The 24,456-nt window shown below is 44.3% G+C and overlaps 1 protein-coding gene and 1 long non-coding RNA gene across 3 annotated transcripts in view; one reads left to right on the top strand and one right to left on the bottom strand.

Moving 5' to 3' along the window:
- Nucleotides 1-24,456, bottom strand: part of LOC149978890 (uncharacterized) — a 699,006-nt gene that overhangs the window by 210,802 nt on the left and 463,748 nt on the right. The window lies entirely within an intron of this gene.
- ppp1r9ba (protein phosphatase 1, regulatory subunit 9Ba) overlaps nucleotides 1-24,456 on the top strand; it is a 65,071-nt gene that overhangs the window by 27,796 nt on the left and 12,819 nt on the right. For both annotated transcript variants that reach the window (XM_021557541.3, XM_021557542.3), the window contains exons 3-6: nucleotides 12,164-12,296; nucleotides 16,543-16,663; nucleotides 16,762-16,866; nucleotides 21,131-21,266. In XM_021557541.3, the coding sequence (XP_021413216.2) occupies nucleotides 12,164-12,296; nucleotides 16,543-16,663; nucleotides 16,762-16,866; nucleotides 21,131-21,266 (495 nt within the window). The remainder of the gene's footprint in view (nucleotides 1-12,163; nucleotides 12,297-16,542; nucleotides 16,664-16,761; nucleotides 16,867-21,130; nucleotides 21,267-24,456) is intronic.

The raw sequence follows: 24,456 nt of genomic DNA, 5'->3' as shown, positions 1-24,456 counted from the left end.
ATGTTGTCTCTCCCTCAGCACGTTTCTATAGGTCCAATCATTTCTAGTGGTTGTGTCTGTGTGCCCCAGAAGGGTTAAACATATTGACAAGCGAATCCTCTGGGTTCTGTCTGTTGTGTGTGTGTGTGTCTTCCTGCAGAGATGAGAGAGAGCAGTGCAATGTGCTAACAGTGCAAAGCCCCATATCCACCATTCAATACTGTTATATTGGATATAAGAGTCATATTGAATGTTGATTGGACATGCGTTGATTATGTGACAGAGATGATGGTGAATGATGGTGCTAGTAGGTAGGATGACTAGTCTATGATGGCTGTTTTGTGACGGGCATGATCGTTTTCATGTGACGGTGATTGTGTTGCCGAATGACTCGCGTTACCGAGTCTCACACTGAGCTGCATCACCTTATCCATCAATGGAGGGGTACTCTGTCAACCGATACGCAGTGTAATTACAGGGACATGATGAGGGGGTAGCTTCCACCCCTGCCGCCTCTCCTCCTCATACAGCTGGGGTGTAAGTAAGTAGCCTTGCATGAGCTTTGGCTTCTGCGAGCCGGAATGCCTCATAGGCGCCTATCTCCTGTTTCTGTAGCGTGAGGAAGCTTGATGTGCAAGTACACCCCCTGAACAGGATGCTGGACTACCACAGGGCCTTACCCTCAATCTATTTCCTTAATGTTGAGTGCCAAGCAGAGACTCATCGGGTCCCATTTTTACAGTCTTTGTTAAGACTTGGCCGGGGATCGAACTCCCAACCTTCCAATCTCAGGGCGGACACTCCAGTTGGCCACGGAGTTGGCTACAGCTGGGGTGTATACCGTCATTTTGGGGCGGCAGGTAGCCTAGTCGTTAGAGCGTTGGGCCAGTAACCGAAAGGTTGCTGGATCGAATCTCCGAGTTGACGAGGTAAAAATCTGTCGTTCTGCCCCTGAACAAGGCAGCTAATCCACTGTTCCTAGGCCGTCATTGTAAATACGAATTTATTCTTAACTGACTTGTCTAGTTAAATAAAGGTAAAAAAATCAAATGTGATTGGTTTATTGATTGGTGACCACTAAAATCAGCCATACTTCATGGGATTAATAACATGTATTTAAGCTTTGATCTTTTAACCCCAAATGGGGTTTGGAACATTGGGAGATCTGTTGTCGTTTGTGGCCTCCAGGCTTGGGGCGACACATTTTTGGGAGGCAAAGCACTCTGTGACAAATGACCTTTTTATGTAATGTAAAACCAGAGGAGGTTAATTGAACAGGAAATTGAAAGTCGCTTCGTCCCCGATGGGCTCCGACCGAGTCGTTAGCTAGTGCGGTTTAGCTACTATGTGTCATTTGTCTGGTTTGAGCCCTGGTATGAATCGATATTCAAGTCAGCCAATATTAAATACAGTAAATAACTCAACACGTTATTCATGTAAATGCTTTCCTTCAGCGTTTGAATCTTGCCTAGTGTCAGATTCTGTCTCAGACCTGGTCTGGTCTCAGCCCTGGTACCCTGCCCTAGCAAGCTCCACGTGTCGATGACAATGACAGCCAGAAGCCCTGCAGCTAGTCTGCTCCCTCTCCTCTCCCTCCTCCTCCCTTCACAGAAAGAGGAGCGTCTATCCCTCCCTTCATCTGTTATCCTGGGCTTGCTTTGGGGAAGTCGACAGAGCGGGGAGAAAGGGAATGTGGGATATTCTCGTCTCATGTGGATTCCATCCCTTCAGCAGACCAGAGCTCGGTCTGTCATTAAAAAAAAATAAAAGCCTACTGCTTTTCTATATTTATAATGTGATTTAATAGAGGTGATTTAATATATAGTATTTCCTACGCTTCCTGCTCATCTAGCAGTTTGAGATGTTGTACGATGGAAATCTAATTAATCTAATTAATGATTTTAGCTAGCTGAGAGTTTGGGCTACTATTAATAACTCATGATTGAATAGCTCCTAGCTGCTACCCTGCCAGGCGTTTAACATACCATGCATATATCCCCACTCTTACATGGGGAAACTGCTGTCGTGCCTGCAGTGTTCTCCGAAGACTACATTTCCTGCTGCTAATCTAATACTTTACAATGCCGTCTGATCGCAATGGAGCTAATGCATAGTCTGTGCTGGTGTCATTGATCTTGATAGCCAAGGGATGGCACATTACTGGAGCTAGCGTGGCTATCTCCGTGATGGCTAGCTATATAGCTAGTTGCTACGTTTACTGTAGATAAGCACTCTGTGACAAATGACCTTTTTATGTAATGTAAAACCAGAGGAGGTTAATTGAACAGGAAATTGAAAGTCGCTTCTTCCCCGATGGGCTCCGACCGAGTCTTTAGCTAGTGCGGTTTAGCTACTATGTCATGCATTTGTCTGGTTTGAGCCCTGGTATGAATCGATATTCAAGTCACAAAGTATCCTGCAGTGTTTAGAATTGTTTCTAGTTTCAGAGGATCTCGGTACACAGTATGTATATCTAATAGTTTTTGAAGCCATCTTTTGAGAATGCATCTAGGGAATGGTTTGATTTAGTCTCCATGTCGTTTACTGGCACATCATTCTTCCACAATAGACTGCCATAGTCCCTCCCCCTGGCTATGGTAAGATGCCATAGTAATATGATAACTGCTGTACAGTACAACCCGAGGATTTTGCAGAAAGGCACATGGGAGCGTTCTTTTATTTCAACTGTGAATGGTCGTTTTTCACATGCCAACTGGTGTGTGCACCTTTCTGAGTAGTTGAATGGACTAGAGCAGTGCGCTGTGTTTCTCTGTAGGCCTACTAATACAGGCTAGAATGTACAATGCTTTAGCCCCATGTTTCCCAACCGATGGGTTGCGGCGGATTTCTTTGGGTTGAGTCACGAGGCTGGGCGCTGGGTGTATGTTTTTGCTTTATTTGTGGCTTATAATTCATGGGAAACACCCAAAAGCTCTATTGAAGATATACACACACACACACACACACACACACAGGAAGGGAAGACTCCCCCCCCAGTCTGACAGTGGAAACACACACCGACACGCACACACAGGCCTGTCACAAGGGAGGTGGAACAGAAGCCGATCAGTATCAACCACTTCCTGTCGTCATGTTGTGCTTCCTGTCCCTCCCCAGTAGTGTCTGAAACTGTTCCAGAGTCAGTCTTGAGCGTATTCTACTGACTATAGACCTATGATACAGCGCTTGCACCACGGTGTGGCTGACGCCATAGCAACTCCTTAGCGACATGGATTTTTGCTGTTGTTGCCCATCACCCTTAGCTGTCAGGGGTAGTGACACGTGAACCCCCTAGAGACATAAAGACAGACTGAGGCTAAGTGTGTGTGGTGTGTGCGTGCGCGCACATCTAGACAGGAAAACGTCTTCATCAAAATACTCTCTCCTCACCCGCCCATCTCTCTCCCCCCGCCTCTCTCCCTTCCTCAATGCTAAACCCCAGCAGCGTGGACCCCCCCCGCCCCTCCACTGTTAAAACCAGCATGTCTCCTCAGGTTCATTATCAGATCACCAAGTGGATTATTTAGCTAGGCAAACAGCCTCCTCCTGCCCCTGCTGTGGTAGCCGTTAGGCATAACAATGTTAGCCTAGCGTGCTAAGGCAGCAATGTACAATAGTGGCTGGGACAAAGTTGGCGTTTATAATGTGGGATTCGGGATTTGAATTAAAGGCGTAGACCTGCTGTTTTCCCTTGAGCAACGTGTTTGAAAAAATAATAAAATGTACACTCAGCAAGGGAGGCTGCAAATTGGAAGATCTTGGCAGATTTGAACTGTGTTGCCTCCACATTATGCATGATGACGCCATTGCTGAGTCTACCTTTTTAAGCCAGATGCTGCCGTGCACGTGTCCAACTCGTTCAATTGAAGGCCGAGTGTCTGCACGTTTTCTCTCCTCCCTTGTACTTGATTGATGAATTAAGGCCCCTAGTTAGTCAGGAACTCCCCTTCGCCTGGTCTTAACTGAAATGAAAAAGCTAAAAACCAGCAGACACCAGATCCTCCATGGAATGAGTTTGACCGCCCTACTGAAGTGTTATTAAGATCCTCTACATGTGGACATATTCATGCTCCCGTTGGGAGAATGGTGTCTGTGACTGGTAGTGTCCCCTCCCCGCTGCATTCTGTGTGTGTGTGTGTACAGTATTGTCAGTGACCTGCCTCTCATTGAAGGGGACAGTACAGAGCAGAGGCGAGGATGTCCTCTGTGACGAGCACTGTTAAGGCCTGCTGTGTGTAACGATGATGCACTCTGCCTCTCTCTCTCTCTCTCTCTCTCTCTCTCTCTCTCTCTCTCTCTCTCTCTCCCTCTCTCTCTCTCATTTTTAAGAGGGATAAACAAGTGATTGGCGATTTACACACAGAAGAAGGACAACATGGTGAATTAAGGGGTAAAGGAAAAATGATTGTTAAAGTACAACGCCTAATCAAGACGAAAGGCTGATAGGCAGAGAAGTTACTGGGATGAGGCTTTTTACGTGGAATATCCACATCTTTTTTTGGTTTTGAATTTGAAAGAGTTGAAGCTGTTGCAGTGCCTGGAGATGTTCTGGGAGACTGTTCCAAAGAAAACGGAGTTCAGTAGGAGATGGGAAATTGACCCAGTCTTGAATGCAAACAGGGGGTGTGGGACTCTGTGGCAGTAGTTGTGGACCCCTCTTCTCTCCACATTCCCCTCCCTCTATACCATCTCTCCCCCCTCTGCTGTGTTTCTCTTAGCCCTTCTGGTGAGTATCACAATCACTGCGGGTTGCCACGTGCTTTAATCACATGCATGAGCCCTATTGCCCAAACTGATTGCATTTATATGGTGTTTTTCTGTGAGGGATGCTGAAAATACTCTAGTCACGTTCCCGGTGTCCACAGGCCCGACTGAGAGCTGTGTGTGTCCATGGTAACCAGGCCAGCAGTGTCAAACATCGGCCCGCGTGCCCAATTTACATCGCTCTTAAGGCGCGTGAAACCATTTGCTTCTTTTTTTTAAAAAGCAAAAACAGCTTGTGAAATAAAACCTAGGCACACTCTCTGCCCCGCCTCACTGGAGTCTAAACCGCTGACTGTGCCAGAGCTTTTACGTACACTCGTCCGTGGTGTTCGCCTGGCTCCAGCCAGCCACCACACCCCCTCCACCCCACCGCAGTACACTGTACAGCTGGGCGGAGCCAAGGGAGAAGGTACAGTCTATTCTATGGTTGTAATTGCTCTGCTGTTAGCGTTAGCGACATGCTATGCCGTTGCTAGCATTGTGCCAGCCACATGCCAGCTAAATCCTGTGGAATGGCTGAGAGGCAGGGACCGGGAGATGGTTAAACCCAGTGATCAGCCCAGCCACATTCCTCACTGTCTCTGCGTCCAAAATTGCGCCCTATTCCCTATACTTTTGATCTAGGCCCATAGGAACGTTCGGGACGCAGTCACTTTCTACCCACCTCGCTCTCCCCTAAAGTAACCTGCTAAAGGTAGGGGTCACCTTGAACCACAGATCTAGGTTCAGATTTAACCCGCGTTCTTCATCTCAACCGTTAGGGAGATTGATGGAATAATAGCTGATCCTGTATAAGTGGTTAAGAACAGCTCCCACAAACTGAACACAACCAGGACATCTGTTTTATCCTCTATCCTTCTCCTCTCCTTCCTTCCTCATTTCCCCCCACCCCTCTCTCAATTTTCTTCTTTCTTTCTCTCTCTCTCTCCCTGAATTGGGTTAGTCCATGGCAGTGTAAGAAATCTGTCTTCCCTACTACTTACTAAAGCTACACACCATTTAGAATACACTGTTTAGTAAGAACGAATGCAGTAAGCAACATACTAGGCTCATCCTACTTAGAATGTGTCATCTGACGCATAATTACGCCATTCGTTCATTTTGGTACAGCGTGTCCCCTCAGCTGATTACCAGCTGGCTGTTGTCAAACACACGTGGACGATTATCTTCCTCGATAGTGTGCCGGGTATTCTACGAGATGAAAAGCCGGAAAAGGAGTACGACACCCTGGCATTTTAAAGCGTACTACATTTTCGAAATGTCACACTATAAAACGTTGTATTTTTTGCATACCCAAAATACCCTAATATTTAGAATGCGAGTACGGGTATTCGGACATGGCCCATGTGTCGCTCTCCCTGCCACAGCTGGCCACTTGTATCAATGTACAGCTTCAGGGGGACGGCAGGCAGGGGAACAGGACAAGCTGCCAGCTAGGGATGAGGACTTTCCAAACTGGTCACATCAGGCCAGAGCAGGGCCCAAAATATACTATATACTGTACTATCAAAATGATTTATTCATGTCTGTGTGCTATACAATAGCCTGCACATCTACATGGATACATTATCTGAAAATAGTTGGCTACTGTAACTATCTTAGTCACTACAATAACTTCACTCTCATTTTTTTTTACTGGTTTGCATTTGGCTGGTGTTTTATGGCTGTGAAATCATGCTGGGCAGCTGTGTTCATTTTCCACTGGTCGTATCTGGATCTCTGAGGTCATCTGGAATCGTCTCTCTCTCTGTCCGTCCTCATTCTCATGTTGTATTTATGCTGGTAACCACTAACCATTTTATAATAGCAATAAGGCACCTCAAGGGTTTGTGGTATATGGCCAATATACCATTGTTAAGGCTTGTATCCATAATATACTGAACAAAAAATATAAACACAACATGCAACAATTTCAAGGATTTTACTGACTTGGAGTTCATATAAGGAAATCAGTCAATTGAAATAAATTAATTGTGCCCTAATCTATGGATTTCACATGGGTGGGCCTGGGAGGGCATAGGGCCCACCCATTTGGGAGCCAGGCCCAGCCAATCAGAACAAGTTTTTCCCCCACAAAAGGGCTTTATTACAGACAGAAATACTACTGCGTTTAATCGGCAGTCCGGTTGGCTGGTTTCCGATGATCCCACAGGTGAAGAAGCCAGAAGTGGAAGTCCTGGGCTGGCGAGGTTACATGTGGTCTGCGGTTGTGAGGCCGGTTGGACACACTGCCAAATTCTCTAAAATGACATTGGCTTATGGTAGAGAAATTAACATTATATTATCTGGCAACAGCTCTGGTGCACATTCCTGCAGTCAGCATGCACGCCCCCCCCTGTGGCATTGTGTTGTGTGACTAAACTGTACATTTTAGTGGCCTTTATTTGTCCCCAGCACCAAGTGCACCTGTGTAATGATCATGCTGTTTAATCAGCTTCTTGATGCCACACCTGTCAGGTGGATGGATTATCTTGGCAAAGGAAAAATGCAGAGAAACAGAGAACAGAGAACAGAGAAATAAGCATTTTGTGCATATGTAAAATGTCTGGGATCTTTTATTTCAGCTCATGAAACCAACACTTTACATGTTGCGTTTTTAGATTTTTGTTCAGTAATATATGCCATTTAGCAGACGCTTCTATCCAAAGTGACTTACATTCATGCGTGCCTACATTTGACCTACGAGTGGTCCTGAGAATCGAACCCACTATACTGGCGTTGCAAACGTTATGCTCTACTAACTGAGCTACAGTAAAGACCACTCTCTCTTGCCTGTCCTCATTCTCATGTTACAATCATAAGGTCCATTACAGCTCTGAAAGCCATTACTTAGCTTTTGCCCATAGTTTTAGTACAGCAAATGTATAATTGACTCTCTATAGGAAGATGGAGAGATTAGTATAGAGATCATTGAGCTGGTCAGCTTGTTCATATCGAGTGAGGGAGGGCGGTATTTTTTATGTTTTTCCCGCTGTGGAAGTTTCCGCTGATTTTCGACCAAATTGCCAAAGGTATTGTAGATTTATGTTTTCAGATGTCAAATAGTTAAATTAGATGTTCGCTATTTAGCTGAGCAATACGCCATGACAGTGGAGACACTGAAAGCACACAGGTTTTTTTCAATGTGTGCCGTGCACGTTTTAAAAGGCGTGTGAGTGTTTGTGTGTATGTGCATATGTGTAAAATTAATTCCCCGAAGTCTAGACAGAGAGAGACGCTGACACTGAAGAGAGAGAAACTGCCCTCTGACTGCAGCCTGGGGAGAGAGAGACAAAGAGAGATACGAGAGAGAAACTGGTGTCAAAACTAACATTTGCTAAGCTGCGGGTTGCTATGGCGACGGGCACCATGTGACCACGGCGATGGTATTCACACGGAGTGGGGAAACTGTTGAGAGAGCGCAGGCGAGAGATTCTTGAAAAGCAGAGAGTTGAGATTACAATGCATTTGATAAAATATTGATGCTCCTAGGCAGAGAGAGTGATGGGATATGTGTGGAGGAGGAAGGGGTCAAAAACAAGGTTGTGAAAGAAAGGGCCTAATGGATATTTTAAGGATTTGAATGGTTGTTTTTATTTCTATTTTCTCTCACAGAACCAATCATTCCATCTCTCTCTTGCTTTAAGTATTCCCATTCTTTGATATGGCAAGCTTAAAAACTGTACGTTCAGGAGTAAAAATGTGCTTAACTCACATAAGTTGCATGGACTCTGCAATAATAGCGTTACATTTTTTTTTAGAATGACTACCTCGTCTCTATACCTCACACATACAATTATCTGTAAGGTCCCCCAGTCGAGCAGTGAATTTCGAACACAGATTCAACCACAAAGACCAGAGAGGTTTTCCAACGCCTCACAACGAAGGGCACCTTCTAGGTAGATGTTTTTTGTTTTTTTAACACAAAAAAAAAAGACATTGAATATCCTTTTGAGCATGGCGAAGTTATTAATTACATTTTGGGTGGTGTATCGATTACACTCATTCACTACAAAGATAATATTAGGCGTCTTTCCTAACTCCGTTGCTGGAGAGGAAGAATGAGGCCAATGGCGACTCTAAAACAGTTACAGAGTTGGATGGCTGTGACAGGAGAAGACAGAGGATGGAACAACAACATTGTAGTTACTCCGCAATACTAACCTAAATGTTAAGAGTGAAAAGGAAACGTGTACAGAATACAAATATTCCAAAACGTGCACTAAAATAAAACTGCAAAAAAAATGTGGCAAAGAAATGAACTTTATGTCTTGAAGACAAAGTGTTATGTTTGAGGCAAATCCAACACAACACTGGAGTGCCACTCTTCATATTCTCAAGCATGGTGGTGGTGGCTGCATCATGACTATTCTTGTACTCAGTAAGGACTAGGTGGTCTTTTTTTTTTTTAGGATAAAAAATACACGGAATAGAGCTAAGCACAGGGAAAATCTTAAGAGGAAAACCTGGTTCAGTCTGCTTTCCAACAGACACTGGGAAACAAGTTCATCTTTCAACAGAACAATAACCTAAAACACAAGGCCAAATATACACTGGAGTTGCTTATCAAGACGACATGTTTCTCGGTGGCCTAGTTACAGTTTTAACTTAATCGGCTTGAAAATCTATGGCAAGACTTCAAAATGGCTGTCTAGCAATGATCAACAACCAACTTGACAGAGCTTGAACAATTAAAAAAAAAAAATATTGTACAATCCAGGTGTGCAAATCACTTAGACTTACCCGGAAATACTCACAGCTGTAATCGCTGCCAAAGGTGATTCAAACATTGACTCTGGTGTGAATACTTATGTAAATTAGTTATTTCTGTATTTATTTTTCAATAAATTAGCAAACATTTCTAAAAACATGTTTTCACCATGTCATTATGGGGTATTGTAAGTTAAAAAAAATATACATTTAATCCATTTTGAATTCAGGCTGTAACACAACAACATGTGGAATAAGTCAAAAGGTATGAATACGTTCTAAAAGAGAAAGGGGATACCTAGTCATTCGCACAACTGAATGCATTCCACCGAAAATGTGTCTTCTGCATCTAACCCGACCCCTCTGAATCAGTCTGGTTGTAGTTATCTAATAGGTGGAGGGTAAAAACAGCATCTTCGCTGGCTGCTACATACAGCCAATCATATGATATTATGTGTTAACACACCTCCGGTTTATGTGCTATAAAATGTCTGTTCCTTTTCTTATGCTCCCTGTGCTGTAACTTATCCAGAGCTATCTTTAGGACGAAATGTTTCTGTATTTTAAACATCTTGGTGGCAGTGCTGGGTTTTCACCAGCTGAGCTGTAAAATCAGAGGCATAGTTTGTTGGCTTATTTTCCATTTGGGGGGTGTTATGCAAATTCTATGTAAATGAAGCCCCCCCATCAGTTAAATACATGTTGATTTTACGGTTGGGCTTAGTTCAGTGTGGCTTTGTGATAAGTAGTCCGTCTCTGGTGTAAAAGAAAGCTAACAAGTGTTGGTATTTTACTAGGGGTAGTGATCTCTCTTTCTCAGTAGTAAATATGAATCTTCTGCCTTTTTGGAGCAGTGGGGCGTGGCACAACTACTCGCAGCCCTGAATAGAGCGGCTGATAAAGCGACGTCTTTCGCTTGACAAGAAGACGCATCACACTCCTACACGTTATTTAGGTGTAGTATTTGTCATCTTGTTTAAAAAAAAAAAAAATAGTTGTTCTCTTTTGATGTTGAATCCTGCATTGTTGGGTAGTTATTAAGTTAAGCAGTTCACTGTACATTTCACTGTACATTTCACTGTACTTTCACTGTACTAGTGTCCGGTCTCGGCTTCTTTTAGTAAGAGCTTATTGAAGCAGACAGTGTTCATGTCACTCTTATGGAAAACTGAAACTTGAAGAGGAGATTCGAGGACTTGAACCAATGCTGAATTCCATATCCTTATTCTCTTTCCTCTTTCTGCCTCTCGCACAGTCAATCTGAATTTCACCATAAAATACCACACGGCTTATTAAATTCTCCCCTGGCCAGCTGATGAACTCAATTCCCTTGTTGCCTACTTTGAACGATTTCTCACGTCTGTGCCCCATCTACCTTCTTTACTCTGCTCCTATGAGCACAAGGTGTTGAAAATGTCTTTCATCAAATTTTGGACTAGGCCTCTAGGGGGTTTGGGGTTAGAATTCTAGCAGTACAAAATCCTAAAGGTTGAGGGTTGTGTTTATCCTTTTAACCTCAGCAAGAGAGTATCTACCTTATTTATACGCGCTTGTGGATTACTGTTGTTGTTGTTCATTTGTTGGTGGCGGGTTTTTACTATGGAAATTAATGCATATGAATAGTGTCGTCATGGCAACCCTGAATCAGATCAAATAACTGGATTAAAGATTCCTCCCAATTTATGATATGAATAATACATGTGAAACTCCGTGTGTGTGTGTGTGTGTGTGTGTGTGTGCGTGTGCGTGCGTGCGCACACGTGCACGACCCCATTTCAAATATGAAACCTCATCCCTCTGAAAGCAGAACGTCCCCCCCCAAAAAACGCCATTACCTCTCCAGACCTGCCCGGACACCTATCTAATGCAGGACGGGAGGTTATGAAAAATACATCGCCCTGTTAAATATAAATCACCTGAGTAGCGCTAAAATACACCCCACCTAACCGCTCACTGGAGCACCCTCACCACTGCTCTCCATACCCACAAGTTGCCAGAGCAGCAGGGCACACCAACACCACCCAGAAGTATGTCCTCGCTGCCAGAGTGAATTTGGCTGGCTGCAGAGGGAGGAGAGAGGCCTTAAATGCACACACGAATGCACATGTGCACACACACACACACACACGCTCTCTCCTCTCTCTAGCGCACTCACACACATTAAACTAGATAGACTTTATTATGTTGGATGAGAAGCCATTAGCTCAGTGAGAAGCCATGAGGGTGTGTGTTTGTATCAGCGGGCCGTATATAACACCACCCCTGTCTGTCTGGTTATTGGAGACGTCTCCTTCCGCCCTGTTTGCGCCTTGGCCGCCTGGCTCTCCTTTCAGCTCTGGGTAGAGGTCTGTATGTCTGTTAGCAGAGATTTTTAGGATCAGCTTACTCTTCCCGTAGTCTTATCCTTAACCATTAGTGGTGAAAATGCTAAACTGACCTTAAATAATTTTCTAGAGCAGGGGTTCCCAAACTTTTTCCACTCGGGGGGGGGGGCGCCTTTTCAGCATTGGGGAACATCCTGCGCCTACCCTGCGCACACACATGCCACGTCTATTTTTCTGGGCAAGAGCACTGTTCATAACACAAACTGTTCACACCGGGTGCGCTCCCCACAGTTTGGGAATGACTCTCCTCGAGGAAATGTCTTCTCTATGGGAAACCTGTTGTGGTGTAAACCTTGTGTGTTGGTGAGTGTCAAACTGACCTATGACCTTTTGTCTTCTCTTGGCAGGTGTTCACCACGTACTCCAACGAGGACTACGACCGGCGTAATGATGACGTGGACCCCATGGCGGCGTCGGCTGAGTACGAGCTGGAGAAAAGGGTGGAGAGACTGGACCTCTTCCCTGTGGAATTAGAGAAAGGTACAACCTGGTGGAATCTTCTAGAGCATTACAGAACATTGTTAGTCCTGCATGGCTCAGTCGATAGAGCCTGGCGCGTGCGACACCAAGGGCTGTGGGTTTGATTCCTGCTGGGGCCAACCATAGGGGCGACAGGGTAGCCTAGTGGTTAGAGCGTTGGACTAGTAACCGAAAGGTTGCAAGTTCAAATCCCCAAGCTGACAAGGTCTGTCGTTCTGCCCCTGAACAGGCAGTTAACCCACTGTACCTATGCCGTCATTGAAAATAATAATTTGTTCTAAGCTGACTTGCCTAGTTAAAAAAAAGGTTAAATAAAAAGAAAAAAGAAAACATACATAAAATGTATTTAAATATATTTTTTAAATGTAACCTTTATCAAAATCATATCAAATTTTATTGGTCACATACACATGGTTAGCAGATGTTATTGCGTTTGTAAAGAAATGTTTGTGCTTCTAGTTCAGATATTACTTGTTAGATATTGCTGCACTATTTAACAATTCCACAACAAACGCCTAATGGAATGGAATAAGAATATATAAATAAACTCAGCAAAAAAAGAAGCGTCCTCTCACTGTCAACTGCGTTTATTTTCAGCACACTTAACATGTGTAAATATTTGTATGAACATAACAAGATTCAACAACTGAGATATAAACTGAACAAGTTCCACAGACGTGACTAGCAGAAATTGAATAATGTGTCTCTGAACAAAGGGGGGTTGGGGGTCAAAATCAAAAGTGACAGTCAGTATCTGGTGTGGCCACCAGCTGCATTAAGTACTGCAGTGCATCTCCTCTACATGGACTGCACCAGATTTTCCAGTTCTTGCTGTGAGATGTTACCCCCCTCTTCCACCAAGGCACTTGCAAGTTCCCGGACATTTCTGGAGGGAATGGCCCTAGCCCTCACCCTCCGATCAAACAGATCCTAGACGTGCTCAATGGGATTGAGATCCGGGCTCTTTGCTGGCCATGGCAGAACACTGACATTCCTGTCTTGCAGGAAATCACGCACAGAACGAGCAGTATGGCTGGTGGCATTGTCTTTCTGGTGGGTCATGTCAGGATGAGCTGGCAGGAAGGGTACCACATGAAGCAGGATGATGTCTTCCCTGTAACACACAGCGTTGAGATTGTCTGCAATCTCAGTCTGATGATGGTGTGACACACCGCCCCAGACCATGACGGACCCGCCACCTCCAAATCGATCCCGCTCCAGGGTACAGGCCTTGGTGTAACTCTCTTTCCTTCGACGATAAACGCGAATCCGACCATTACCTCTAGTGAGACAAAACCGTGACTCATCAGTGAAGAGCACTTTTTGACAGTCCTGTCTGGTCCAGCGACTGTGGGTTTGTGCCCATAGGCGACATTGTTTCCGGTGATGTCTGGTGAGGACCTGCCTTACAACAGGCCTACACGCCCTCAGTCCAGCCTCTCTCAGCCTATTGCGGACAGCCTGAGCACTGATGGAGGGATTGTGCGTTCCTGGTGTAACTCAGGCAGTTGTTGTTGCCATCCTGTACTGTCCCGCAGGTGTGATGTTCGGATGTACTAATCCTCTGCAGGTGTTGTTACACGTGGTCTGCCACTGCGAGGACGATCAGCTGTCCGTCATGTCTCCCTGTAGCGGCCTTAGGCGTCTCACAGTATGGACATTGCAATTCATTGCCCTGGCCACATCTGCAGTCCTCATTCCTCCTTGCAGCATGCCTAAGGCACGTTCACGCAGATGAGCAGGGACCCTGGGCATCTTTCTTTTGGTATTTTTCAGAGTCAGTAAAAAGGCCTCTTTAGTGTCCTAAGTTTTCATAACTGTGACCTTAATTACCTGCCGTCTGTAAGCTGTTAGTGTCTTAACGACCGTTCCACAGGGGTATGTTCATTAATTGTTTGTGGTTCATTGAACAGTCATGGGAAACTGTGTTTAAACGCTTTACAATGAAGATCTGTGAAGTTATTTGGATTTTTACGAATTATCTTTGAAAGACAGGGTCCTGAAAAGGTGATGTTTCTTTTTTATATGCATGATCAATGACAGAGCGACATAGGCTAAGATGCAATAGATGGTATAGAATATACACCGTTCATAGTTTGGGGTCACTTAGAAAATATCAGAAATACAGTAGTCATTGTTAATATTGTAAATGACTATTGTAGCTGGAATTTTAAAAAAATATATCAAAATTATTGTAAAAATGTAAATGGCATATGAGAATGTCATTCTCATATGCCATTTACATTTTTACAATAATTTTTATATATTTTTTTAAAATTCCAACTGTAAATCGTTTTCATTCAAAACCTAAAATGAATGAAAAAAACTGCATTTAATAATTATAGGCAAAGGTTTGATTTAGATGAATCATGATGATAGACCTGTCTGATATATAGGTGTACATAGGCGTACAGAGGCCGATTTATCAGCAACCATCACTCCTGTGTTCCAATGGCACATTGTGTTAGCTAATCATGTTAAAAGGCTAATTGATCATTAGAAATCCCTTTCACAGTTATGTTAGCAAAGCTGAAAAACTGTTGTGCTGATTTATAGAAGCAATACAACTGGCCTTCTTTAGACTAGTTGAGTATCTGGAACATCTGCATTTGTGGGTTCGATTGCAGGCTCAAAATGGCCAGAAACAAAGACCTTTCTTCTGAAACTCTTCAGTCTATTCTTGTTCTGAGAAATTAAGGCTATTCCATGTGAGAAATTGCCAAGAAACTTGAGATAAAAGCTGTTTTTCAGTCTCTTGGTCCCAGCTTTGATGCACCTGTACTGGACCTCGCCTTCTGGATGGTAGCGGGGTGAACAGGCAGTGGCTCGGTTGGTTGTTGTCCTTGATGATGTCCTGTGACATCGGGTGCTGTAGGTGTCCTGGAGGGCAGGTAGTTTGCCCCCGGTAATGCGTTGTGCAGTCTGCACCACCCTCTGGAGAGCCCTGCAGTTGTGGGCCGGGGGCAAAGTTGCAGAGGTTGCCGTACCAGTCGGTGATACAGCCCGACAGGATGCTCTCAATTGTGCATCTGTAAAAGTTTGTGCTGGTTTTGGGTGACAAGCCACATTTCTTCAGCCTCCTGACTAGGCAAGTCAGTTAAGACCAAATTCTTATTAATAATGACTGCCTACCCCGGCCAAACTCGGACGACACTTGGCTAATTTGCGCTGCCCAATGGGACTCCCAATCACGCCCCGGATGTGATACAGCCTGGAATCAAACCAGAGACTGTAGTGACGCCTCTTGCACTGAGAGAAAAAAAAATTCAAAAAAAACATTTAACCAGGCAGATGCAGTGCCTTAGACCGCTGCGCCACTATGCTCCACATGACTGTCGCTTTGGAGTTCAATAGCATAAACCAATACAACAGAAAGATGACTAGAGAGAGAATTAACTGTAAACATTGAACTGTAACTATTAAAGTTACAACTAGTTGCTAAACATTTTCAGTGAAGTCTGTAGTTCCCATTAAATTGCTTCAACTAGCTAGTTGAAGTCTTTGAGTAACCTTTTACTTTTTTTCTCACAAATCTGCTAGCCACACATGACGATGAAACACCTTAGTGGTCACTAAGTGCTAAGTGGTCGCTAATGAATTCAGAGTCGCCCGTTATCTCCTTATTGGATTTATATTACACTAAATTAGCAGTGGCTAATTGGGTTCTAATATGGATAATGGCGTAGTAGTTTTAGCTAGCTACTCTATCTTTAAGTCAAGGTCCCCCATTTTATTCCATTTATTTCCTTACATCTGGACGGTAACATTTATGAGGTTAGAGTTCAGGTGGGCCTTCTCGCTTCAGCAAACAAAGGAAAGGAGGGGTGCTCAACAACAATGACAAAAATCATGAGAATGGCTTACCAAGAAAAACTTCCAAAAGGACGAATTCAAGGTAAAAAGGAGTTGGAGCACTAAAACAAAAAAAAGAGCAGAGATTGATTTATTTTTTCTCTCACTTTAATCCATTGTACAGGATGTGAACAGTCACCTGACTGACGTCTTCCGCGGAGTGACCTGACCATTGCACTTAGCTCCTATTTCTAGCCTAGTGCCCCATTGAGACACAACAATGGATCCTGTACAATGGATTAAAGTGAGCAAAAATACATCTCTGCCTTTTTTTGTTGAGTGCTCCAACTCCTTTTTAAAGTTTTTCTTGGTAACCCATTCTCATATTCATGGAGGTTATTGTAGTATTTGATTAAATACAATTTCCCCATATCCTATCCCCTCCTCTCCACAGATGGGGACGGTCTGGGGATCAGCATCATCGGCATGGGTGCCGGGGCTGACATGGGTCTGGAGAAACTGGGCATCTTCGTCAAGACGGTCACTGACGGAGGAGCTGCGCACCGAGATGAAAGGTTCTGAACAATCTGTGTTTCAGCAGTGTATCCAAAAATTGTGTTTTTCCCTTGCTCCTTGTCCTCTTTTCCCATCACTCACTCTCCCCCCTGTGCAGGATCCAGGTGAATGACCTGATTGTGGAGGTGGACGGGACCAGTCTGGTGGGCGTGACCCAGGCCTTTGCTGCCTCCGTCCTCAGGAACACTACCGGCACTGTCAAGTAAGAACCCTCACCCAATAGCTGTCAATAAACACTAGGTTTCAACATCAAGCTATTGGTACAGTATATATTGTGTATTTACTGCACTCTGGTCATATATGGTTCAACAGTACCCTGACAAAATCTGTCATGAGAAACTAAGCATGGGGTCTAGATACAGCACTTTATGAAGACTGGTGATAGGGAACCAAACACACTATTGCTCCCAAATAACTCCACCTCCCTTCAGACCAGATCACAAGCGGGATCCCATTCCCCATTCCCCCCTAGGGCTAGGCGGTATACCTTATTTTATGATATACCGGTATTGATGCAGGGACAGATTTGGGTTTTTACTTGACCTTCTATACCGTTATTTGAATGTTTTGTTTGTTAAATGTTATACGCTGTGTGTAACATCCATTTTGTTAGTTTACTTCGCTACTTTAGTCATCTCTCTCCACTCTTTCTCTCCGTGCCACTTTCCACAGACCTAGCCACGCCCCCTGTCACTCAAGGAGCGCATTTGATGTTCCTCAACCAAGAGACACTTGCCTTCAGTCTGCATGGTCAATGCAGCACATACAACAATGTTGATTACATCAATGCTGTTTTCATTTTGCTTCTTAATATAAATCCCCTAGCATTCTATATTGACACTATTCGTTTGTGTTTCTTACATCAGCAAACAGCTAGTTTGTATTTTCTTAGCAAGTTGCCCTAAATCTTGTGAGATGCTCATTTTTAGCCGCTAATGCTAATAGCTAGCTAGCTAATACAAGTACTGAGTAAGAGCAAACGTAGCTAGCTACCAGTAATGGTGTAGACCTAAATCGGCATGTTGTTTGTGCAACAGTATCTTCTAAATCAAAGAGGAATATGCAAAGCAAGAATGTTAGCTACATGAAGTAGCTAAGATAAAACATGCAACGTCGCCAAAGCTGATAGGGTCCCCTAGGAAACACTTACAAATAATTTAGTTCCTATACTGTCACAATAACTCCTCCCTGGCATTTTAATTCGTTGTCATTTCAAACAACACTGTATTCAAAGTGCCCACTATTATATTCTAGCTATAGAATTAGAATAGTCATTCTATTTCCACGATTCCAACAGTTTTGCTTTAATTCGCAAGTCAAATTGCAATTGCAACATTTGGTTAAAAATAAGTCCTAGATTATTTGCCCATATCGTGCAGCCCTACGTGGCAGTGTGAAAATGATCTCAATTGAGCAGTGGTGTAAAGTACCTAAGTAAAAAATACTTTCAGGTACTACTTAAGTTTTTTTTTTTTTGTATCTTGACTATTTTTTTTCTTTTACTTTTATTTCACTACATTCCTAAAGAAAATACTGTACTTTTTACTCCATACATTTTCCCTGACACCTAAGAGTTCCCCGTTACATTTTGAATGCTTAGCAGGACAGGAAAATGTTCCAATTTACGCACTTGTCATGAGAACATCCCTGGTCATCTACTGCCTCTGATCTGAAGGACTCACTAAACACAAGTGCTTTGTTTATCAATTATATCTGAGTGTTGGAGTGTGCCCCTGGATATCCGTAAATAAATAAAAAAATTGCCATCTGGTTTGCTTAATATAAGGAATTTGAAATGATTTATACATTTACTTTTGATACTTAAGTATTATTAAAACCAAATACTTTTAGACTTTTACTCAAGTAGTATTTTACTGGGTGACTTTTACTTTTCACTTTTGCTTAATTTTCTATTAGCGTATCTTTACTTCTACTCAAGTATGACAATTGGGTACTTTTTCCACCAATGCAATTGAGTGCAGGAAATGCAGAAATGATAAAAGTACTGAAATTTGTTTTGGTTGAAGTTGAATTGAACAGTATAAAGCAATCAGAATGGAGAAAGACTCATTGAAATCACTTAGAATATATGTGTTGCCACCCTAGGCTCACTCACTACTCATAAAGCAAATGTAGAACTTTTACTATTCAAAAACAAAAAATACCATCATACCATCCATTTTTTTTTTTAAAATACCGTGATATAATATTTTGGCCATATCGTCCTGCCCTATTCCCCCCTCATCCCTCTCCTGCATTTTTAACTGCCTGTGGGGGTCCTTGTGTTATTTGGCGGGGCAGTTTGACTGTAGTGTAGCTAGGCGAGCAGAGACGTCTCTCCCTGTCTTCACATCACAGCCACCCAGAGATGGGAGAGCCTGATTAATACATGGGCCTGGATCCCAGGGAGATAGTGGAGAGGTCGGTGAGGGAGTGGCGAAGCTATTTATAAAACAGCCTGGTCCAACCTGATTCTCGGACCAAGCTCAGGTTGCTGTCTAACACTACGGACTGTAACCAATGGAGGGGGGATGCCCCAAAAATGTCATCGCCTACCCAATCGGACTCTTGTCTCCCTTTGTGGAAGCAGCTTTTTTCAAAGTGAATTTGCCACGTATTGTTCATTTTTGTACCCATTTTAATCCAAATCCAATAAATGGATTTGTCTCTAGACAATCTCTGTGGAGAATGCTGGTGTTTGACCTCATCCAAAGGCGGATGGGTTTGTAAAGATGATGGCAGGGGGGATACTTGCAGATTCACACGTACAGATGGTTCCAGACTAGGCCTGGTTGTTTTCCACGTCGCCTCATGTCCTGCAGGCTGGATGGAGAGCGTCTCTGAGCGTGTGAATATTCATTGATTTAGCATCTGTCGATCATCCTCACAGGCTGCTGAGGGGTTGCACTGACAGGTGTTGATGTTTTGATTGGTCCAAAATTAAAAGCGCCGTCTCTTTGGTGAATATGATTCAGCATAGTCACAGAAAATAGATGGCGTGGCTTGCTTTGAAAATGCTGGCGAGGTTAGGCGTCATATTTGCTTGCCATCTTTTTCCGTGCACAGCTTGGCTTTTCCACATAGTGGTTAGATTCCTAGCCACCATTTCTTCCGCCCTTTTGACCACCACTGAGTTATTTATCCTCGGGCAACTGAGGGGGCCTCTAGTGGGTTCTTAACCCTCACACACTCACAACATTATCACGGAACCCCCCCCCCCCCGCTCACACTGGATGCCACAGTGGTGCCAGCGGTCGTGTTGAGTTATGTAGCTACCGCTCTCTTAGGTCTCATTGAGCATGTGTGGTAGTCTAGTCTCTTGCAGGGATACAGATTGGTGACCAGAGGGTTGTTCGTTTATATCTCACTTAGGGTCATTTTTATGATGTAGTGATCAATGCCATTTATTTTTTTCCCCCCTGCAGTAAACCATATTAGGTGTACAAAAATACATCACGTTATAATCCATTTAGAAATGATTGTTTTCATCCTTTTGTCTAGTGCACTTACGTCAAGGAATACGATATTCTGTTGAGAGAATCACTTTGAGTAAAAATGTGGTATTAGCGACAGCACTATGTTTTTCTTTGTGTCTTACGTGTCAATGTGCATCAGGTTGCTTTGCACACATGCTTGAGTGCGGAAAATGATCTCCAGGCAAGCGTCCAGTTGAGGTCTTTCCGCTCGGTCATTCCATTTGACAACATGTGACAGCCAGAACCGGTGTCGCGGTCTTAAGGGTCTCATGTGCAACAGGATAACTGTCAGACAGTTCTGCTACGGATGAAATGTCTCTGTAGACGCTTCGGTCCCACATTCTATGAAACATGCATGTTCTCTCATGCTTTCTGGTCCCCAGGACTGACATTTGTTTGTTTAATTGTTATTATCTGTGATGCATAGAAAAAGTCTGTGTCTAAAATCGCAATCTATTCCCTGTGTAGCGTTCTGGGCAAAAGTAGTGCACTAAATAGGGAATAATGTGCCATATCAGACACCGCCATAATCTTCTCTTCTGATGGCGTGCCACACTTATTCACTGAATTGTCTTTCTCCCTCAGGGCTATCTTTATCACATTTTCTACTCATTCTACACATTTTTCCTTGATTCTCATTAGTGATGTCAACTCATCCGTCCATGTACAGTGAGTGACATGTTCCTTCCAGGCACAAGCTTTCATTTTAATTTCCCGTCAAAAGTTGCTGCCCTGGCTTGCACTTGCTTGTAAACTGGGGGCTAATGTCTTGGCAAATGTAACGGATGAGTGATTTTGAATTCTACCGTATGGTCCTTCTGTGACAATAGCACATCTATCTTCTGACGTTGCAACCACTAGACCTAAACTTAACTACCCTACCCTAGGTTTACCTTGCCACCCACTCAATTCTACCCCCAGCTTCCCATTGGCTACTCCTTGACAGACATGCCTTTCCACTCACCCCATTGGTCGTTGTTGCCCATGCAGGTTCATGATTGGCCGAGAGAAGCCAGGTGAGCAGAGCGAGGTGGCCCAGCTGATCCAACAGACCCTGGAGCAGGAGCGCTGGCAGAAAGAGATGATGGAGCAGCGCTACAGCCAGTACATGGAGGAGGACGAGGAGGTGAGGGGGCTCACATCGCTGTGTCCCAAATGGCAACCTATTCCTTTTATCGTGCACTACTTCTGACCGGTTATATAAAAATATTAGTTCAGCCCCTCCAAAACATCTCCACTCCTTCCACCAGTCAATAATATGACTGAACAAGATGGCGCTTAAGAAGCGTTTGACACTTCCTCCGCATCACTATCCGATGTTCCATCAGGCTCCCTTCACAATGGAATAATACAACGGTCCTTCTAGAAGGGACACTCCTTGTTCACCTCCCCTTCACTTGATCTAACAGGACCGGATAGGTTTAAGCAATATGACGGAACCTAGGTGCACGTAGTGCTTTGTACCTGCCCAGTCATCTCAGATCTTTGAAAGGGGCTGAATAAGGACATATACAGCAGGGGAAAGTGTTGTGGAATGAAACCCAGCCCAGCAATTGTCTCAGTTCCTTGTCTCCCCTCAGTCTCAGTTCCATGGAGAGGAAATGCTTGAATTAATTGAATCCGTCTCCTTGTTAAATTCAATCACGTTCAAGAGATGTCTGGGCTTGGGTGTGAAAGACAGACAAGTGCGGGCCAGATGCCACGACCCAGGTCTGGTATTCCATCACACTGTGTCTCCCCATCAGAACATGCCCCCCTCCCAACAGATCTGAGCCTGCATCAATGTCATTTCCTGCTAAAGATGCGTTACCATACACGTCCTTTCTAATGCGTTTAAAAATGAAGAGTTCATGTTATTTGGCCTTGTTTTTATTGATAGGACAGTGCCATCTAACGATGCCTATGTGACTCCGGCTCATCCCCCAGTCTCTGCACTTTGTTAGTTTCTCTTCAACTCCGGTTGGCTATGCAACGTTCAAACGGCGTAAACACTTTCAGCACGTTTGGAGAGTTGACACATCAGACAGTGTTGTTGTGACAGGCGTGTTCAGGGCTTTGATGCTTGGTCCAACTGGGAGGGTTCAGACGAGCACACATCCCAGGGTTGATGGGGGAGGGGGGGGGGGGGGCTGGGGATGTGTGTGGCATTGCCTCAGAGAGAGTGACTCATTGGTGTGACAAGGTTAGGAAAAGCTTTTGTTGGGGCTTGTCCCAGGCGGCTGTTAAAGGAATATTTGAAATGTCTGTGTGTTGTGTGAGATTTTAAGGCTTTACTGCTCTTACCGATACTGCTTATCGATCCGGTTCTTTTTAGTTATTTTTTACTCCGAAAAAAACAAAACAAATGAAGAACAGAATTAACATTTGCTTTATTTTCTGAAATGTAAAATAAGTACACTATTATTTACAGCAAAAGAAACAGCAAAGCTTTGAACAAATCACTATTATGGACTCGAATGTTGTGATGATGGAAATGTAAAACAAATTAACTAAACTATTTTCCTGCAGAAGACAATACAGTGGTATAGAGCAACACGGGTGGGGCATGCAGGTGGGCTGCAGAAGACAATACAGTGGTATAGAGCAACGCGGGTGGGGCATGCAGGTGGGCTGCAGAAGACAATACAGTGGTATAGAGCAACGCGGGTGGGGCATGCAGGTGGGCTGCAGAAGACAATACAGTGGTATAGAGCAACGCGGGTGGGGCATGCAGGTGGGCTGCAGAAGACAATACAGTGGTATAGAGCAACGCGGGTGGGGCATGCAGGTGGGCTGCAGAAGACAATACAGTGGTATAGAGCAACACGGGTGGGGCATGCAGGTGGGCTGCAGAAGACAATACAGTGGTATAGAGCAACGCGGGTGGGGCATGCAGGTGGGCTGCAGAAGACAATACAGTGGTATAGAGCAACGCGGGTGGGGCATGCAGGTGGGCTGCAGAAGACAATACAGTGGTATAGAGCAACACGGGTGGGGCATGCAGGTGGGCTGCAGAAGACAATACAGTGGTATAGAGCAACACGGGTGGGGCATGCAGGTGGGCTGCAGAAGACAATACAGTGGTATAGAGCAACACGGGTGGGGCATGCAGGTGGGCTGCAGAAGGACTAACAATTCTTAGCAGTTTTTCTGGAGAAAGATCAACATATTTGCCTTCTCTGGCAGAAGTCAGGACCTCTCCTGGCTTATCGTGTTCCCTGCAGTCGAAAATACCCTCTCGCTAGGGGTGGAGGAGACTTGAGCACAGAGGTAGCTTGTTGCAATGTTTGTGAGGAGGGGCAGAGTAGCTCTATTCTCCCACCACCACATCACAGGATCTTCAGCCATGGAGATGGGAGGCAGGCCTTTGTAGAGCTCGACCTCTAGCTCAACACGCTCGCTGAGGGTGAGGGACGAGGTGTCCTGTCACTCACCGGCCTACCTTTAAATCTGGGGTCCATTGCTGTGGCCTCATGCAGGAAGGCTTGAATGTCCTCATCCTGATAGCGCTCGGAGAGGTTCTCCCACACGTTCTCTTTGATGGTTGCCACAAACCGTTGTGTCTTCATGCTTCACAGTGAAGTGCTCTTCCAGTTTTTAGAGGATGGGTTTGATCTGTCCACAGGTGGCATTCTTTTCACACGACACACACAGTGTGGATGTGTAGAGGATTCTCATGAGCTGGACAAACTCCTCAGCTTTACAGATGTCCTCGTCCTTCAGACGGTCCAGGTTGTCCTTGGTCATTTCTGTTCTCAGTTGTGGGTCCAAGGCTGCTGCTTGGATGGCTGGATACTGCTCCATGACTCTCTCATTAGATATAGTTCCATCTGTTCTTCACATCAAGGATGAGTGAATGTTGCGAAAGGCCTGAAACAACAACAAAAAACAACATGTATTTAATTACCGCACACTTGAATATTGAATTAAATTGTTAAATGTGGGAAATTTGAAATAATACTTTAATAGATTGAACTGGCTTCTTTACCAAGGAGCTGCTGCTTTTCCTTCAAGACTGTGGTTCCTTCGAGGATCTCTTGAACCACATGACCACTGCTCTGATTCTGGCTGCCAGAAATTTAGTAGATTTTTTACGCTGCCAGATTCAATGTGTGCGCAAAGCATCCTATTTTTAGAATGTGTAGCCTCTTGATGGCAACATCCAGATTGCCAGCATTATCAACAGTCACCACCTCAATCTTGCTCGGCTCGATCTCAAACTCTTACAGAATGTCTGAGATCTCCACTGCCACTACTTTGCCAGTTTGCGATTTGTACTCTGCCCTGGTGTGGTGGACCTTCTGTTTTACACTGCCCTGGTGTGGAGGACCTTCTGT

The sequence above is a fragment of the Oncorhynchus mykiss genome, chromosome 13 (genome assembly GCF_057628025.1).
Source record: "Oncorhynchus mykiss isolate SJ-2025 chromosome 13, ASM5762802v1, whole genome shotgun sequence".
In the NCBI taxonomy this organism is placed as follows: Eukaryota; Metazoa; Chordata; class Actinopteri; order Salmoniformes; family Salmonidae; genus Oncorhynchus; species Oncorhynchus mykiss.
The sequence above is the reverse complement of the archived record's forward strand: the minus strand, read 5'-3'. Positions and strand labels throughout refer to the sequence as shown.